General features: G+C 40.1%; 1 protein-coding gene across 1 annotated transcript; it reads right to left on the bottom strand.

Annotated features, from left to right (window-relative positions):
- Positions 1-2,374: 2,374 nt before the first annotated feature.
- LOC307126472 (uncharacterized protein) lies at positions 2,375-19,261 on the bottom strand. The gene is made up of 3 exons (XM_079816989.1): positions 19,162-19,261; positions 15,185-15,391; positions 2,375-6,032 (listed from the first exon to the last, which is right to left on the bottom strand). The coding sequence occupies exons 2-3, from the start codon at positions 15,216-15,218 to the stop codon at positions 3,964-3,966; spliced, it is 2,103 nt and encodes a 700-aa protein (XP_079673115.1). The 5' UTR covers positions 15,219-15,391; positions 19,162-19,261; the 3' UTR covers positions 2,375-3,963.
- Positions 19,262-19,701: the final 440 nt, after the last annotated feature.

The following is a 19,701-nucleotide window of genomic DNA, read 5'->3' as shown; positions in this document are numbered from 1 at the left end:
GAAACTGCACCAGCGGGGTCATACGGTGTACAGACGTACCCGGTGTGGGCTTGCAGCGATGCAGCGTCACCGGCCCGGACATGGGAGGCTGTGGGGCGTCCCGGTGCGGGGGCACGGTTGACAGCTGCGACCTGACAGAGGAGACCAGGGAAGGACCAGCGTTCCACTGGGGTCTGCTCTGCCAGGAGGCTGGCGACAGAGTGGGATGCGAGTGGCGGGACCCGTGGGTGGCGCGCACCGTCATCACCGGACTCTGTGGGCTCAGGGATGGGAGTGTTAATTCTTTCTTTGACCAACATAGGGTGCTGCTGACCCGGGGGCCAGCAGCTGAACAAAGGATTCTCCCCCGGCCCTCCACCGGGGGAAGGAGTGGTCCTGCTACCATCTCCTCGAAAGAATTTCCCATCCCTGAGCCGTCCGTCTCAGGAGCGCCGCTTGGCCTGGCGTTTAGCGGGGCGCGGGGCGGCCTGAGGGGACTTGGACGCCTTCCTACGGCTTCCTCCGCGACCCGGCCCGGGTGAAGGCTGCTGCTTGGACCGGGTGGGAGGGGCGGGAGCCTTAGGAGGGCGTCCTCGGCGTGGAGCAGACTGAGTTGACTGTGCCGGCGGCAGGGTGGAGGCAGCAGCTGGCCGCCGGGGCAGTACGTGCTTGATAGCCTCAGTCTGCTTCTGGGCGATTGAGAACTGTTGGGCAAAGTCCTCAACCGCCCCGCCGAAGAGGCCGGCCTGGGATATGGGGGCATCGAGGAACCGGGTTCGCTCGGTGTCCCGCATATCGGCCAGGTTCAGCCACAGGTGACGCTCCTGGACCACATTTGTGGACATCACTTGACCCAGGGAGCGTGCGGTCACCTTCGTCGCCCGGAGAGCGAGGTCGGTGGCGGCACGCAGCTCATTTAAGAGCCCCGGATCAACTCCACCCTCGTGCATGTCCTTGAGGATCCTGGCCTGGTAGACCTGAAGGATCGCCATGGCATGCAGCGAAGCGGCAGCCTGCCCCGCGGCTCTGTGCGATTTCGACACCAAGGTTGATGTGAATCGACAGGCTTTGGAGGGGTGCTTAGGATCACCACGCCAGGTTGAAGCGCTCTGAGGACACAGTTGCATCGCAACAGAACGTTCAACTGGAGGGACCCCAGTGTACCCTTTAGCTGCCGCCCCATCGAGGACGGAGAAGGCGGAGGAAGTCAGTGAACGGTCACGGGAAGACAACGGGGACTTCCAGGACCGCGTGAGTTCCTCATGCAGCTCGGGAAAGAAAGGTATTGAGGGCAAGGACTGACGGGTGTCAGCGCGAGCCCCCAAAAACCAATCATCGAGCCTTGAGCGTTCGGGACAGGGTGGAGGGTTCCACTCGATCCCTAAACTCGCGGCTGCCCGAGACAACATGGCTGTCAGCTCTGGATCTGACTCGGGCAATGCTGGCACGCCCGAGGGCGGCAGCACAGCCGAGTCATCATCTCCAGAGGACTCGAGCCCACCTTGTGATGCGGTGATCGACATCGCATCCTCCTCCGGAGCGCCAAATGAGATGCGCGGGGGGGCCGGAGCCGGCCCCGCGATCTGCATCTGGACACTCGCGGGTTGCAATGTGCAAGACGGGGGTGTGGCCCGAGGCATGAGCGTCGGGGCTTTGTTCCACACCGTAACCGTCAAGTCACCCTGACCACCAGCCGAAGTACTGGGCCTCTGGGACTCAGTAGATCGGGGTGTGGTAGAGGGGACTCTCACTTCAGAACGAAGGTCATGGAGTCTTGACCGCAACATTGCGATGGTCATGTTCCCGCAGTGAGAACATGACTCATCCGCGAACGCTGTCTGAGCATGCTGAAAGCCCAAACATACCAGACAGTGTTCGTGCCCATCAGAGGAGGAAAGCAACCGACCACACCCAGAAGTACACGGACGAGACATCCTGAAAAGGACGCGTCACGTGTAAGCTCTTTTATGAGAGGAAAGCCTCGCAGAGAACGCCGAAGCGCCCAGGGACCACACACCAGCTGTCTAGCGGACCACTGCGCAGATCAGCAGGCAGGCAGTATGATGATCACTGGAACGCGCCGTAACACCAACGCCTCTGGAAAGCTGCTCGTCTCGAAAGCTGTCGATGACTCAGATCAGGCTTGTAGGAGTGAAGAGATCCTCTTGGCTCCAAAGCAGAAACATAATGCGATGTTGGCAGCGTACTTCCTTATATACCCACGAGGTGGGGCGGAGTTACGCATGCAAATTCCGCATGCCCATGGCATTGGCACTGCCATTGGGCGCTGTTGAACACGATGAAGATGATTGGCTTCTAAGCGAAACCCCCCATTCGTTAGTCACTAACGTACGTCGTAGTGACTGAACGAAAGGGAACTGTAAAAGGTCCGTATAAAAAAGAAAGTCAGAATAAACCTACACACAACAAAACTAAACGATATGAATCAAATAAAGTACAGTAAAAAACAAACAAATAAAAAACATCTGTAATAAACATGATGTATAAGATGAAGACGACGTGAAGAGTGAAATTCGGTTTTGGATGTTCGTATATTACAATTAGTGGAACTGAAGGTGTCCGAATAAACTTGAAACACACGTCATCGGTGTCGTCAGTGAGTCTGCCCAATCGTGGAACAGCTGTGTCGTCATCAGAGCCCCTGCAGCCTCGAGCAGCTGCTTTGGAGAAACTGCACCGGCTGTGTTAGCTGACTGCTCTCGAATCGCTCTCGCGGCACTTTGTTGACATACGTCACTGTCACATGGCGTCGGCGCTGCCTCAAGTCGGACAAAATTTCTAACCAGCATGCACTGCTTCAAGTCAGCCGCCGATCGGTCTGCGCATCGCTGGGTCAAAATATAACTGATTAAAAACATAGACCCCACTTCATTGATAGTGTAGGCTTATATGTTGAACTTTATTCTTGTACAAACACACCCTGTATTAAGCAGTACATGAAGTATTACATGACAATAATGTCTCTGAAACATCTGTGTATTGCCAAATATTGCATTTATTTCACTTCAGCTGATAAAGTGTGCAAACACAGCGCGAGCGTCACTGCGGGAAGCAGAAAGTGTCCGACTTCACGTCTCTGTTTGCAGCTCCTCCCTGCCTGCACACAGCTACTCTCGCCGATAAGTTGCATCCGGCCCAACCGATGTCGAACACACCTAGTGTCTTACAAGGCATTAGCTGTTCAAATAAACACACCTGACCCAGCTAAACAGTGTCTTACAAGGCATTACCTGTTCAGGTGTGTTTAATTGGGGTTGGAGCTAAACTCTTTAAGATAGTGGCCCTCCAGGACCGAGTTTGGAGACCCCTGCCTTAGAGGAATACACATGGAAGAGGTGCAATTCTGTAAACCAGGTGAAGTCACGGACGGTTTGACCCCTGTAACCTTAAGGTCAACTAGGAACAGATATATGAGTGACATGTTGAGGGACTCAAAATACCCAAATACCAACATCAGAATGTGCCTGAAAAAGTTGAATAAACACTTCACAGCAAACATATGACTAAAAGTATATTTGATTCACTTATTGAATATAGAAATGATTATATAAAAATGATTATCACTGATTATATGTTGAAGAGGTTTCTAACCCAACTCTTCGGTATATTATTTGTGAACAAAACAATCACATCCAATCGTAACCGATCATATCCAATCATAACTGATTATATCCAATCCTAAGCGATGGAGGCATTTCCTCCTCTTACGGGACTTCACGCATTAGGGAATCTGCTTTAAGTCAATGCAGAGAGAGGAGGCACGTCTCCTTCTGTAACTTCACCTGCGGGTGTCGCTGCTGGACAGTATTACTTTATAAAAACCAGCGACTTTTACTCTTTTATTAGTCAATTTTATTAATATTTGCTTTGTTTCATTTTTGTAACATGGATTATTTTGTCATCCAGTTTTTTTGTTTTGAGGAGGCACTGCCTCCCTTGCCTTCTAGCAGGAAACGCCCCAGATCACACATGTGGCTTCTCTCTGCTGTGGATCCTCTCATGTGTTTTCAGATTTCCTGACTGACTGAATCTCTTGTCACAGTGTGAACACTTGTAAGGTTTTTCTCCAGTGTGAATCCTCTGGTGCAGTTTTAAACAGTTTGCTGTAGTAAAAGTCTTCTCACATTCAAAGCACATGTACTCTCTCACACCAGTGTGTATTTTCTCATGTATATGTAAAGTTTGCAGGTGTGAAAAACTCTTTCCACACACAGAACATGAATGTGGCTTCTCCTTCGTATGAACTGTCAGGTGTGTCTTCAGGTTTGATGAAAAATGAAACGTTTTTCCACACTGATCACACTTGAAAGGTTTTTCTCCTGTGTGGATCCTCATGTGATTATTAAGGCTTGATGATTGTGTAAATCTCTTCCCACACTGGTCACATGTGAATGGCTTCTCTCCAGAGTGGATTTTCATGTGTCCTTTAAGTTCTGATGATCGTAAGAAACTCTTCCCACACTGATCACATGTGAGCGGCTTCTCTCCAGAGTGGATTTTCATGTGTCCTTTAAGAGCTGATGATCGTAAGAAACTCTTCCCACACTGATCACATGAGAACGGCTTCTCTCCAGAGTGGATCCTCATGTGTCCTTTAAGAACTGATGATCGGAAGAAACTCTTCCCACACTGATCACATGCATACGGCTTCTCTCCGGTGTGGATCCTCAAGTGTTCTTTAAGGCTTGATGAATGTGTGAAACTCTTCCCACATTGATCACATGTGTGTGGTTTCTCTCCCGTGTGGATCCTCATGTGTGCTTTAAGGCTTGATGATTGTGTGAAAGTCTTTCCACACTGATCACATGCGAACATCTCTCCTGTGTGGATCCTCATGTGAATGTGAAGACTGTTTTTGTTTGAGAATCTCTTTTCACACTGATCACATGCGTACGGCTTCTCTCCAGTGTGGATCCTCATATGAAGTTCAAGACTTGGTTTCTGTAGGAAACTCTTCCCACACTGATCACATGTGAACAGCTCTCCAGTGTGGATCCTCATGTGCTGCTGAAGTGGTGTTTTTTGTGTGTAACTCTTCCCACACTGATCACATGAGTACGGCTTCTCTCCGGTGTGAATTTTCATGTGTTCTTTAAGGCTTGATGATCGCGTGAAACTCTTCCAACATTGATCACATGCGTACGGCTTCTCTCCAGTGTGGATCCTCATATGAAGTTCAAGACTTGGTTTCTGTAGGAAACTCTTCCCACACTGATCACATGTGAACAGCTCTCCAGTGTGGATCGTCATATGCTGCTGAAGTTTGGTTCTTTGCGTGAAACTCTTCCCACACTGATCACATGAGTACGGCTTCTCTCCGGTGTGAATTTTCATGTGTTCTTTAAGGCTTGATGATTGTGAGAAACTCTTCCAACATTGATCGCATGCGTATGGTTTCTCTCCGGTGTGAATCCTCATGTGTTTTTTAAGGCTTGATGAAACCGTGAAACTCATCCAACATTGATCACATGAGTACGGCTTCTCTCCAGTGTGAACTCTCATGTGAATATGAAGATTTGGCTTTCGTCCGAAACTCTTTCCACACTGATCGCATGCATACGGCTTCTCTCCAGTATGAACTCTCATGTGAAGCTCAGGACCACATTTCCTTGAGAATCTCTTTCCACACTGATCACATGAGTACGGCTTCTCTCCAGTGTGGATTCTCATGTGCCGCTCTAGAACACCTTTCCTTGAGAAACTCTTTCCACACTGATCACATGAGTACGGCTTCTCTCCAGTGTGGATTCTCATGTGCCACTCTAGACCACCTTTCCTTGAGAAACTCTTTCCACACTGATCACATTCAAATGGCTTCTCTCCAGTGTGAACTCTCATATGGACATCAAGATATTGTTTGGTTGAGAAACTCTTTCCACACTGAGTGCAGGTTGTAGATTTCTTGGCTTTTGTTTTCTTTATAAATGTCTTTTTAGTCTTTGAGCGACTCAAAGGTTTTTCTCCAGGTTTGTCATGATGTTCCTCCTCCACTTCACTCAGTTCTTCACTCTCCTCGCGTTCTTCCATCATGTCTGAAATGAGATAAATAATTAAATTGAACTTTTAGTACATCAAAATTCATTATTCATTATGAAAGGACATACAGTGAAAGACAAAATTATTAACCCCCTATGAAAGGTTTCATTATGTTTCATATAGTGCTGTTTAACGGAGCAAAGATTTCTTTCAACACAGCATTTCTAAACATAATACTTTATTTAGGAAACCTGGAGGTTTTGTAATACAAATTTAAACGAAATCATACCGAAGAATAAAAAAGTCTACAGGGTATAATTATTAGCCCTCTGATGCTAATAGTCAATAGTGTTTCCCTTTTGCTTGATAACAGCCTTTAGTCATTTGTTGCAGTTCTCAACAAGTTTCAGGCATGTCTCCAGAGTCGCAGCCCATTCCTCCTTAGCAATTCTCTCAAGCTCCTCCAGATTTGTTGGTCTCCTGATATGGACTTCAGTTTGCCCCACAGATTTTCTATTGGATTCAAGTCTGGGCTTTGTGGAGGCCAGTTAACCTGTTAAACTGCAACCCCACTTTGGGGCTCACAGCTGAAAACGACCTACCTGAATTAAAACAATTATAGCTCCTGAGAACAGTGTGCTACAGGCACAATTAAGGTATCTTTGGAAAGAAGACACTTGGGACTCTACTAAAAAGCAATCAGAGTTGATAATTCTCAAACAGATAAAAAATTATAATAGTTGAAATGCCTCAAAAATTATTTGCACTACACAGAATGTTGTATTATTTCATGTAAAAATATATGAAAATAGACCTGGAGGAATCCAGTTCAGTTATGGATTGAAAGCCACACGACTTATCAGTTTATAGTTCAAGTTTGAGGAAGATATAATGAAAAATGTGGTTCCTGCAAGCTTTTTTCCAAGACTATGTCTGTTCCATTTCTCCCTCCGCCTGCTTGAGGCACATCCCCAGAAATGACATCTCCCAACTAAAACAATTGCAGTTGCTGAACAATTTGCACTACATGCACAATTTAGACATCTATAAAAAGAAGACACTTTACAGTTTATTACCCAAACATTAAAGTAGAAAAAAACTTAGAAAGACAAACAGTTATAGAAGTTGAAGTGTCTTGAAGATGATTTGTGCTACAATGAACACTTTATTATTTGATGTAAAAATATATGAAAATAAGCCTGGAGGAATCCAGTTAGTTAATGAATTGAAAGGCACAAGTCTCATCAGTTTATATTTAAAATTTGACGAAGATATCATGAAAAATGGGGTTCCTGCATGCTTTTTTCTAAGAATATGTCCAGGTGCCAAGAAACCTACAGGAGACTTGATAACCTAATGTTATGAAGTGTACTGCAAGCTGTTTTAGCCATCATATATGATGCTTGAATGCTTTTTCAACTATAAAATAATAGGCAGAACCATAAGACTTTGTATAAGTGATTTATTTGTACAACAGAACTTATAAAAATATAATAAAAATGAAATATTAATAAAAAAGAGCTAAACTTCTTTGCAACTGAAAATACAACAAGTAATATAAGTATAATAACTATAAATATAACTAGTAATATAAATAACAATATAATATAAATATATAGCTATAAAAACACACACAATTTGCAAATGTAAAAAAAAAAACATTTACTGGCCTTTTACTGGCGGATTCAGGTCTACAACAGCAGGTGCAGATCTTGAAGAATCTGAAAGCGTTCTTCTCTTTTCTGCTGGTTGGCTGGTGCTTGGATGCCATAGCTCATCTGAAGACTCAACCTGATGCCTGTAGAATGGCAAGGAAAGGAAAGAGAATTAGCACTGCATGTCCTATTTCTGTATAGTTTGCCCATTCAATCAACAATCACACTGTCATCATTCACTCTAATTACAGGCCATCCCATGAACAATGAAACTGATGGGCAGTCGGTTAGACAGCATTCATATTGACGGCGGCCCATACATTCTCACACAGCCCAAGCATCAATCTAACGGCCGGCTATACAGTGAGCATTCATATTGACGGCGGCCCATACATTCGCACACAGTCCTACAATCAATATAATGGCCGGTGAAACAGTGAGCATTCAACAATCACACAGATGGTCGGCCGTCCAGAACTTTTCTTTTTTCGTCAATTTGTTTTTGTAGCACAGGGGAAAAAAATGCATTTTATATATTATATATATATATTTTTTTTTTTCTGTGTGTGCTAGAAAAAATGCTAAATATCAGTATATGTATAATCTATACTGGTATATTGTAATTTTTCTAGCACACAGGAAAAACATAAAATAAATACAGTCTCAATATATATATATATATATATATATATATATATATATATAAACAATTACATGTGTTATATATATATATATGTTTTATTTACACACACATGGGGAAAAATTATATATACTTTTTCCCCATGTGTGCTAGGAAAAATGCAAAATATCAGCATATGTATAATGCATACTGGTATATTGTAATTTTTCTAGCACACAGGAAAAACATAAAATAAATACAGTCTCAATATATATATATATATATATATAAATATATATATATATATATATATATATATATATATATATATATATATATATATATATATATATATATATATATATATATATATATAAACAATTACATGTGTTATATATATATATATATGTTTTATTTACACACACATGGGGAAAAATTATATACTTTTTCCCCATGTGTGCTAGGAAAAATGCAAAATATCAGCATATGTATAATGCATACTGGTATATTGCATTTTTTCTAGCACACAGAAACAATAAAATACATACATTCTCACACACATTCTCAATATACATAAACAACTACACATAGCAACTCACCGGTATGTTATTGGATCAACTTCTCTGTCAACAAGCACCGTCACCGCTGTGTTCACTCTCCTTTTTCACATCGCTGCTTCGAGTGAGCTCAAATAAAGCATTTTCAGCACAATAAAAACTTCTTTTGACGATCCATTGGATAATACATTCCGTCCAGTTAGTAAGATTAGCAAACAGTTACTACAAAGAGACCTCTGTTTGTTTACTAGCGCGTTAGCTTTTAGCTGTCAGATGGGGGGTGTCAGGCTCGCAGCATCTCGTCGGAGATAGCGCCACATTGGCACATTCAGATGAATAAATATTCACGCCCATGTGACAAACATACACATGCAAGGTCTCGTTGGAATCGTGTGCTCATTGGCTACATTTTCTGTCAGTCATGACGATTCAATGCTTTTATTGGCTCCAGATAAACAGACATTATCATTGGATGAGCACGTCATGACATCAGATAAAACGATCGCTATGGTTGGATATTTTTGACTATATCGCGGCTATCTTTGCATGTTTTTGAGTGGGGTTAGTTGGATTTTGTTCGTAACATTCTAAGCTTTAAACCCATGCCACTTTATTCTACCGGGAGACTGTTTTTGGTGCATTATTTTATTGCATAACAGTCTAGTATGATACTTCGCTCCGCAGAAATGCAATGTAAACAAAGGATTAACCATCAATATTACACCGTTATTGTTTCGTTTGATTAAAATGCTCTATGGGATGTTATTCAGTGGACCCTCACCTTTCCATTCGTTCTGGAATTGTTTGCAATGGATGCGTGTGTGGCTCGTAATTAGGACACTAAAGGTATGTACTCTGTTTTTATTTATAAAATCGTTGATGTGTATTGCTTACATTGATGCAAAAATACAGCCGTTATAAGCTTTTCAATGAAAAACAGTGGTCTGTCCTCGATGCTTGAGGTTTAGACCTTTAGAATGATATATAGTTTGTCAAGATTAATGATGTTTTTTTACGTTAAATCTATTAACAAACATTACACTCGTGCTAAAAATAGCGCTTCAACCCGTGCACGCGCTCATGAAGCTTATCAGGTTAAGGACTCACTTTGCTTGTTTGGAAGTAGTTCTACACGAAAAGTGAGGTTATCATGCTGGAAGACAAAACGTTGACCCAATCCAAGTATACTTGAACGGAATATTTGAAAGAACGGAGTCATTACGCCGGAGACTGTTTTTTTTGAGGATGCCGTGTCGATGAGGCAATTATTAGATGGGAATATTCAAAGATCGGAGTCATCACACCAGAGACGGGTGTAAACTCCACCCTTTAGCTCAATGACGACATCCAGAGGCTGGTTGAAGGAATTCTGCGTGCAAGTCTTTTTTGGCACTTCTGGAAAAATCACTTTAAAGCAGCACTAGGTAGGTTTTGCTCTCGGGGTCCCCCTACAGTTGGGAAACAGTATTGTCCTCTACTACTGTCGTAAAATCTGTCATCCTACATCAGGGGATGCGCACGTGCATTTGCTGACATGACAACCATGATAGCCCTAAACACTGCAGGAGTTCACATGCAGGTGTTCTGCTTGCGTCGCGTGTGAAATGTCTTCATCCCAGGTACAGTGGCATATGTTTCAGCATGTCATATGAATATAATTTCATGGGTTTTATTTTTTTCAAACGCCAAATGATCGCGATGCTCACGTTTACAAGCCAGCGTCATTATAGTAGCCTAGTCTATTGGTTACCATTTTACGGAATCTATATGATACTTCAATTCAATGTTTGATTGGTAGGTAATAACCATATATCGTCAATATTATAATATCAAGCTACCATAGATGAATCTGCAAATTTGAAAAAAATCGATTTGCATTATAGCTTGAGGCAAGACAAATAAACAAATATCACAGACATGTTAGGTATCCTAAAATAGGATTTTGTACGTCTTATGTATTTACTTGCAAGAATGTAGCCCCTCCTCCTTCAGCTCACGCCAACGAGCAAACGCTGCCCAATGTTGATCCTCGTCCTGCCTTTAATCCGATCACTTCCTCGTTTCCTCTTTTTGCTGTCCTCCGACAAAACCTTTGCTTTCTTATTTTTCTGTGCTGCTTCGGCCATGATTATAACATAAACAAACGATAGTTGGGCTCGCACGTCCGAATTTAAGGAAGTGGGGGTGGTGGTGGAAGTGACGTATATGCCGTAAAGCAGTCATATTTTGCAGGTCTTTTTGTTCTCGGTTTACTACCCGAAACCCGAAGTTTAAAAGTACGATTAAAAACTATACAGACTCTGTCAGGCTATGGCAGACTTGTCATTCAACCTATTGTAAGTCGATGTATCATCACAAGAGTTTTGAAAATATATTATGAAGGTTGAAAAGTTACCTAGTACTGCTTTATTCATGGAGTCAGATAGTAAAGTTGGATATTCATATTTTAATATCTTAATGTAATCTGACTCCAATTATATGTGATTTCATTAAAGTAGTTACATTTTCTCATCATATGATTAATTGTGATTTAATTTAGATCGTTGATTTTCTTACTATCTCTTAATTTCCAAATTCGTTCATCAAGAGACCAGATATCGCACAGAACAGATGCGTCCGGTCCGTGTGTTTACGAACATAAAATGGTTACTTCTGACATTAGTCAGAGGATACAGAGTGGATATTTTACCTTTAAGTGGTTGCACATGCTCACTCAACAAAAAGTGTAATTTTAATAATACGCACGAAAGTAATTTGCTAATCCAGCGATAGTCAGAAATCAGATTATAGCGCACTCTGCGCTCCATGCTTCAGTAGTGCCGTCCTCTGTGTGATCTATCATAACACTAGATTTTGCGGTAATAAAGGAGTCTACATTAATCCATACTAGAATAAGGATTTCAGAATAATACAAGATAAATCAAGATGAAAGTTTATTTTAACCAGGCAAAAAACATCAAATAAAGGAATTAAAAAGAATCCCTCATACACAACATGATCAGCATACAATATAAATCCCAATTATAAAATAATATAAGAATAGTTGCATACCTGGCAATAGAGACACACAGCAACAGGATGGGAAGTTCTGATTACAGATGCTTCCTTGAGTGGTTTGTCAATTCCCTTTAAATACTCAACCAGAACAAAAGAACAATAAACATTCAGCACCCAAATATTTATGCAGCTTTTGCTTGAACTTTTCTCGTGCCCAAATGGTCACGCCTCTCTTTGGGGGATGACAGCAAATGTTTATCAAAAGATCTTTATGAGCATCTCCCACACCAGGATAATTATTAGATGGGAATATTCATCGGAGTCATCACACCGGAGACAGGTTTATTGAGGATGCTGTGTGGATGAGGCAATTATTAGATGGGAATATTCAAAGATCAGAGTCATCACACCAGAGAAGATTTTAGTGAGGATGCTGTGTGGATGAGGCAATTATTAGATGGGAATATTCAAAGATCGGAGTCATCACACCGGAGAAGATTTTAGTGAGGATGCTGTGTGGATGAGGCAATTATTAGATGGGAATATTCAAAGATCGGAGTCATCACACCGGAGAAGAGTTTATTGAGGATGCTGTGTGGATGAGGCAATTATTAGATGGGAATATTCGAAAGATCGGAGTCATCACACCAGAGACAGGTTTATTGAGGATGCTGTGTGGATGAGGCAATTATTAGATGGGAATATTCAAAGATCGGAGTCATCACACCGGAGAAGGGTTTATTGAGGATGATGTGTGGATGAGGCAATTATTAGATGGGAATATTCGAAAGATCGGAGTCATCACACCGGAGACAGGTTTATTGAGGATGATGTGTGGATGAGGCAATTATTAGATGGGAATATTCAAAGATCGGAGTCATCACACTGGAGACGGGTTTATTGAGGATGCCATGTCGATATGGCAATTATTAGATAGTAATATTTTAAAGATCAGAGACGGCTCTAGTGACCGTCTTCTTGAGCCTTTTCAATGCCAAACTTGGCTAAATGATTCACTAGTGTCTTGGCAGTTGTTCTGGGGTCTTTAGAAAGCTCTCACATTAGTTTTCTTTCCAAAGTTTTTGGAATCTTCCCTCCTCTGCCATGATTTGATAAACAAGGATGTACATCCTTCTCCTCCTTTGTGAGCATTAGCAATTCTTTTTCTGAAGTCTAAACTAATTTATTTTGTCTTTGCAATGACGACAGTACATATTATTATACTAGTTGTTTTTGCAAGATACTAATCCTCAAATGTACATGTTGGCCATTCCTCTGATGATTTCCCGGAAACAAGATCTCTCCTAAATGATTTATGTGTAAAAAGAAGACAGATAAAACTGAAATGTTTATGGACAATCTTTTAGTTCACCAGGCACCTCCGGAAAGCAGAAAGAAAGAGAAAAGAAGGAAGAATTACCCTACAAGTGGAGGACTGATCCGGAGGGGAAAACAGATCATTCCAGTCATCAGACAAATGGATAAGTTCAAACAAGAAATGAATGCATGATGTTAGAAATGTTATGTTGGAAACTCCATTTGAAATGTTCAACTTGCAAGAGAAATATAGTATAATTCAAACTTGCTTTGCAACAAAGTTTATATTTTAAAGGAATGGTTCACCCAAAAATGAAAATTCTGTCATCATTTACTCACCTTCAAGTTGTTCCAAACCTGTATGAGTTTCTTTGTTCTGGTGAACACAAAGGAAGATATTTTGAAGAATGTTTGTAACTAAGCAGATAGAGCAACCATTGACTACCATAGTATTTTTTCCCTACTATGGTAGTCAATGGTAGCTCTACATCAAATATCCTTCAAAATATATTATTTTGTGTTCAGCAGAACAAAGAAACTCATACAGGTTTGGAACAACTTGAAGGTGAGTAAATGATGACAGAATTTTCATTTTTGGGCGAACAACCCCTTTAAGATGTGAGTTTAATTGCTTATTTTCTTATCTTGCTTTAATAAGTATTACTGCTTGCAAATTTCCAATCGTGAAAAAAGGGGAATTCAAGCAGATTGTCGGCTGTGATAAGAGTTGTGGTTTTGTCCCTACAAATCAAGATGAAAGAAATGTGTGCATGCTTGCTGCAAAAGTTATAATAACCTGAGACACATATTATGATTGCTGTAGTCCAAGGCAAATAGTTTATAATAAGGAGTTATTATATTGTGAGGACAGTCATAGCCTCTTAAGGCCCTAGGATATGTCCAAGTATAAACCGCTTTGTACAGGGTTTTTCGGGGCCGCTCTTCGGGTGAAGACTTACACATTGTTTTGTTATTTTTTTCCTTTTGGATCATTAATCTTTGTATTATTCTGAAACGTATTTTTTGAGTAAAGCAAAGCCATTCTGTAGTGATTCGAACACTTTTAAATCAAGTCTCAGAGTGATTTTCCTAGAGATATCTTTATTTTGTTGTAGTTTAGAGACTGTTAAAACTACTTAAAACTTTCTGCTAGGCTTTGGCCCTGACAAACTTATTATCTAGTTAGCTTTTGTAATGTTCAATTTATGTTTTATAAAATAACACAAATGCACAGAGTGCGACATCATAATTGACATTATAATTCTAGCATTAACTGTGTCCTACAGTTAATGCTAGTAAGTTACATAAAAAATAAATAGTTTCACAAAATAAGCATATAGGCCTATATAAAAGGCATAAATACGTGAAATATTTTAATATTTCTATATACTTAAATAATTAAAAGATTAACAAAAAGAAAGATAAAACTGTGCAACTGTGCTGTGGAGTTTGGTTCATTCTGTGAGGCGCGGCGCTCAAACAAGTTAACGGAAACCAAAGAAACCTATCCCATATATAGGTCTAGCTATCACATTAGTGCAGAAAAAACGTTGTATTGTGAATGCAATAATAATCAAAAGCGGTTGTGTGGAAAACTGCTGAACTAAATTTTTGTGCCATCTAGTGGTTTAATGGAGAATAGAGTCAAATGGCCAATTATATATAAGTATTCTTATGCTGGGCTTGACTTGTTTGAATGTAAATGGTTGTAGGCCTAGTATATGGGTCGTGACAACAACAAAAAAAGAGGGGTTGCAACAAAAAAGTTTGAAAACCACTATCCTACATGTTCCACTCAACCCTGTGACTTCTGACATGAGTTTCCTCCTTTAAAAAAAAGAGCATTTCTTAAAACTCTGACACACAGGAAGTGACATCACCTGGACCCTTTCTACAGCACGAGACCCTTTCTCCATTTTCTCAGTTTTGACACAAACTGTACAGTGTTGACCGCATTCATCAACCCTGTTCCCAAAGTTACTGTGAGGAGAATAATCTCTATAACTATAAGTAACTTCTATAAGAGAAACTTTATCATGAATGAATGAAGAATAAACACCAACCTCTTTGTTCTTCAGGATCTTCAGTGTGTTTCATTCTGCAGGTTCTGGATCACTCGTGTTCTCACTGTCCTCTTTAATAAACTCAGTCTTTGCAGATTTCAGCTCTTCCTGATGCGTTGATGCTCGTCTTCACTCGTAGCCTGATGGGAATATTCCAGCATTTATTGATCAACTGATGATCAACTTTTTTTGAAATGTGTTGCAGGTCTGAATGACAGGAAAGGATGCATATTTACAAATGACATGAAGTTGACCAGACAAAACATGAAATATTTTGTGTTCATATTGTCTGCAATGAAATACAAGTCAAAGTAAATTTAGAAATCACTTCTTTTTTTATTTATTTGCGTTTTCCATACTGTCCCAACTTTTTCTGATTTGGGGTTGTAATATTGTTTAAAATTTAATTATCATTAAAACCGCGTGTAATTATCACGATTTTGAAAACTTGCGGTAAATCCTGTCCAGTCAGCGTCAGTCTAGCTCAGCGCACCGCTGTTTTTGAATGAGAAGAAATGGCAGTGACAGCACTCGGGAGATTTTTCAGCCTTCTAAAAGGACCAAATCTGAGGTGTGGTCATATTTTGGCTTTTACAAAACTCCTGAGGGAAACTTAATCGAAGATGGTCACCCTGCCTGCAGAACATGCTAGAAGTAAGTCGCTGTAATAGGGGGAACACTTCAAAACTACGAACGCAAGGCAAGTGGACTTTAACCACAATACCAAAAATACGTCTGGGAAATAATAACGTGAAGCGAACGAACAAGTTCAGACAAGACTATGGCGACATTAAGGGATAATAATCAGGGCTTGACATTAACAACCTCCATTTGTGGGTGTAACGTTTTTTCGGCTGCACACTAGCCACTCTGGTGGTTGGACTTATTATAGTCTTCTCAAAAGCCATCTGTTATAATCGCGTTGCGCATTATAACCACTCACACGTGTTTCTATTGAGTTTATGAATGCAATGTCTCATAATCAGAGGCGTTCAGATTAGCCGGAGTTTTGTTCAGAGTGCGCTCTCACTCACTGAAATCTGCTCTCAAAGCAGAGATAAACGTGCGATGTACGCAGGAGATTCACTCATCATACAGTGATCGACTGTTTTTGTTCTATTTCAGCAGCAAGAATAGTTTCAAACAAACCCAGCAGAACCACAGCGCATCTGATATGACTGGGATAATGCTGGCGAATTTAGGGACCGTCTCTAAAGTTACACACAACATTGGTGACGTTACACGTTTCAAACTTCAGCATTTGAAGAGAATGACTTTGTCATAAAACTGACTGTAAAGTGTTCATCTAGGTGTCAGGTATGATGCACACATTTTGATATTTAATAAAATAAACTGTCAAATCATATGGAAATATGGATATGCATTATTTCATAGGATACTGTTCGGGCTCTTACACAAAACATGCAAGATTTAAATGTGACTGATAGAACACTGATGAGAATATTGCTTGAGAATATATTTACAGAGATAATAATAGAGATTATATTTATGCGTTGCTATTGACGACGGCCATTATAAGGAAGGAAATCCCACAGAATCTAGCTTTAAAAAGTGCTTAGAGCTGCTTTATTTATTTGTTGTTTGTTGATTTTCAAATATAAAACTTGTTGAAATGTTTTAAGGGTGTGCATCTGTTCTTTTTGAACACTTTAATCTCATTTGAAGAAAACCGTGATAATATTGATAACCGTGATAATTTGGGTCACTATAATCGTGATGTGAAATTTTCATATCGTTTCATCCCTAGTGGGAGGAGCTTCACTGATGATGTCCCTGCAGTGGGAGGAGCATCACTGATGATGTGACTGTTGTGGGATGAGCTTGACTGAAGAAAAAAATTATCAGTTACTGAGTTTGAAATATACTAATTGAAACATCTAAGAATTGATGTCCTTTTTGTTTTGCAATTTGTTTTTATATACCCCTGTTATTATTCTAGCTAGCCATTGCAAATTTTCTCTGAAAAAAAGTATTTCTGAATAAGAGACATTTTTGTAGATTTACTAAATGGTTTATTCTTTTGCAAAAGAAGAGTCAACAGTCACACAGCCATCATCAATGTCTGCAGACTAAACTCTCAGTCCCTTCTTCTACCCTCTCTAAGCTCAATGTCAGCATTCTGCTTCTTCTGTAGTTTTCCACACATGGTCAAAGTTTGAAGCAGATGCACAAATAATCCCATATGTTCTACTTCTGGACACCTGGACCCTCTAACTTTAGGAGCATGATAACCTCAATGGACCCATACAAATATATGTCTTACCCCACCTCCACCCCCCAAATAGGGACACACCAATAGTCAATTCCTCCAAATAATGGTGGGAAAGCTGTTGAAAGCATAAAGACAGAAACATGCACATATTAGTAGCCAACAAATACTCTCAGTCTACCAATGAAATGAGCTTTAAGTGTGAATTTACAGGAGATGTGAAGACATCATCATAATAAATGAGGTGAAAACAGGAACTATTGAGATGAAATAAAGAGTCTTTTCAGCAGCTCTGTTAATATTGATGAGCCTCAGACTATCAACACTCATTCAACAAGACATTCAGGATCATCAGCAGATCATCTCACTTTATTCTGACTGTTTGCTTTCACAAACACATTATTCCAGTCAGGATATATGACAAAAGACTATTAAACTTCTCTACTGAAAGACAATGCTGTTATTTATGGTTAAAACATCAGTAATACAAAAACAAACACCATTGACACTAATCTCTAATCATCAACCTCTACTGCTAAATAACTGTGAATCGAGACACGTTTTGCTTTTATGAGAACATTGATTGTTATAAAGAAGATGGCAGCATCATTAGATGGCAGTAAAATTTAGTTTTAGTAAACTTGAAATTAAAGTTCAGGTAAATGTTTAATTGTCCATCTGATTAGTAAAATAAATGTATGACTCTGCAAATCAATTCAATAATTTACAACAACTGCAAACAATTACTGAATTGTGATTTGTATGGCAACACGTTGTTCATTTGAACTAGGGCTGAGCGATTAATCGGAATCGAACCGCAATCACGATTTGGATTATGTGCGATTATGAAAGCGCAAAGGCTGTGATTTTAATGATATAAATATATGCCCAGTGTGTCAGTGAAGAGCGGCTCTGTGATCAGGAGTAAACGTTGCTCCGTCTGAAAGTACTGCGAGTTTGAGTCACTTATAATGTGCGTTTGAAAAAACAACACGTGTCAAACATCTTCACAAAGTAGTAAATCCCAAATGTCCAACAAAATACAACATTTAATAACACGTTAACTCACGAGTGTTTGTGAGTTGATGTGGCTTCTCTTCACAGAATGAGACAGTTGATGCTTTTTTTTATAGTATCATATATAGTAATAAAGTCTATTTCAATCAGCACTGCATACTTTATTATGAGAAGGCTTGAAGAACTCAAAGACACCATATCTTGATGCAGTCGTGTTTATTGTCGATATGTTTAATCAAAGCGTTTCTATCTTCTTTTTATTCAGCTCTTCTAACTTACACAGCGCTAGCTTCACATTAGGGATTTCCTGCACACTATTACTCTGGCTTCAGTATGAATGAAACTTTTGGGCCAAAAATAAGAAAATAATACTTATTTATAATAAATTTATATGACAATCCATATGTTTGTTTTTCTTCAATGTATAGGAGATTTTATCCCCACAGTGGATGTATAAGAAGCTCATATTTTGAAATTGATTTCACAGATAAAAAGCACATATTTTTTATAATAATAGATCTATAGCCACAGATCTATAAACAATCACAGATCTATAAAGCAGTACTTAACTATTAGTTATATACCATGTTAAAGAAATAGATTACAAACCCGAATAATACAAATTTAGGCGGCAAGATAATGTGCAAACCGAATTATTAATGTAAACATTCAGACGCTCCTTAATGTCTCTTAGCAATATAGTAATCACTAATGAAGAGAAGATACTTACACGCAATCCACAAAGTCTGTCCCTTCTGACTACTTTAACTGTTAATAACTAAACACAAGCACATCTCTGCATCCTCACGCTCTGATCTCTGGTTCTCCGCGGGAAGTTTTGGAGCAGTCCAAATCAAGAGCAGAGGTGGGGGAGTTTGGAAGAGTCCATTTGTGAGGGTGGCCTTCTTTACATTACTGAGGTTTTAACCATAAATAACAGCATTGTCTCTCAGTAGAGCAGTTTAATATTCTTTTGTCACATACTGGAATAATGTGTTTGTAAGAGCAAACAGTCAGAATAAAGTGAGATGATCTGCTGATGATCCTGAATGTCTTGTTGAATGAGTGTTGATAGTCTGAGGCTCATCAATATTAACAGAGCTGCTGAAAAGACTCTTTATTTCATCTCAATAATTCCTGTTTTCACCTCATTTATTATGATTATGATGTCTTCACATCTCCTGTAAATTCACACTTAAAGCTCATTTCACTGGGCTCAACAGACTGAGGGGGTTTGATGGTCACAAATGATCTCTGAGTTCATGCTTTT

The sequence above is a fragment of the Gobio gobio genome (assembly GCF_949357685.1).
Source record: "Gobio gobio genome assembly, chromosome: 1".
Classification (NCBI taxonomy): Eukaryota; Metazoa; Chordata; class Actinopteri; order Cypriniformes; family Gobionidae; genus Gobio; species Gobio gobio.
Note: the sequence above shows the minus strand (reverse complement) of the source record. Positions and strands in the feature narration are given on the sequence as shown.

Bases quoted from the DNA above. Each gene is read 5' to 3' on its own strand.
- LOC307126472 (XM_079816989.1), bottom strand. From the start codon at position 15,218: ATGAAACACACTGAAGATCCTGAAGAACAAAGAG. The intron at 6,033-15,184 runs GTTGGTGTTTAT...ATCTCATTTCAG, and splicing joins AGATCCTGAAGAACAAAGAG to ACATGATGGAAGAACGCGAG.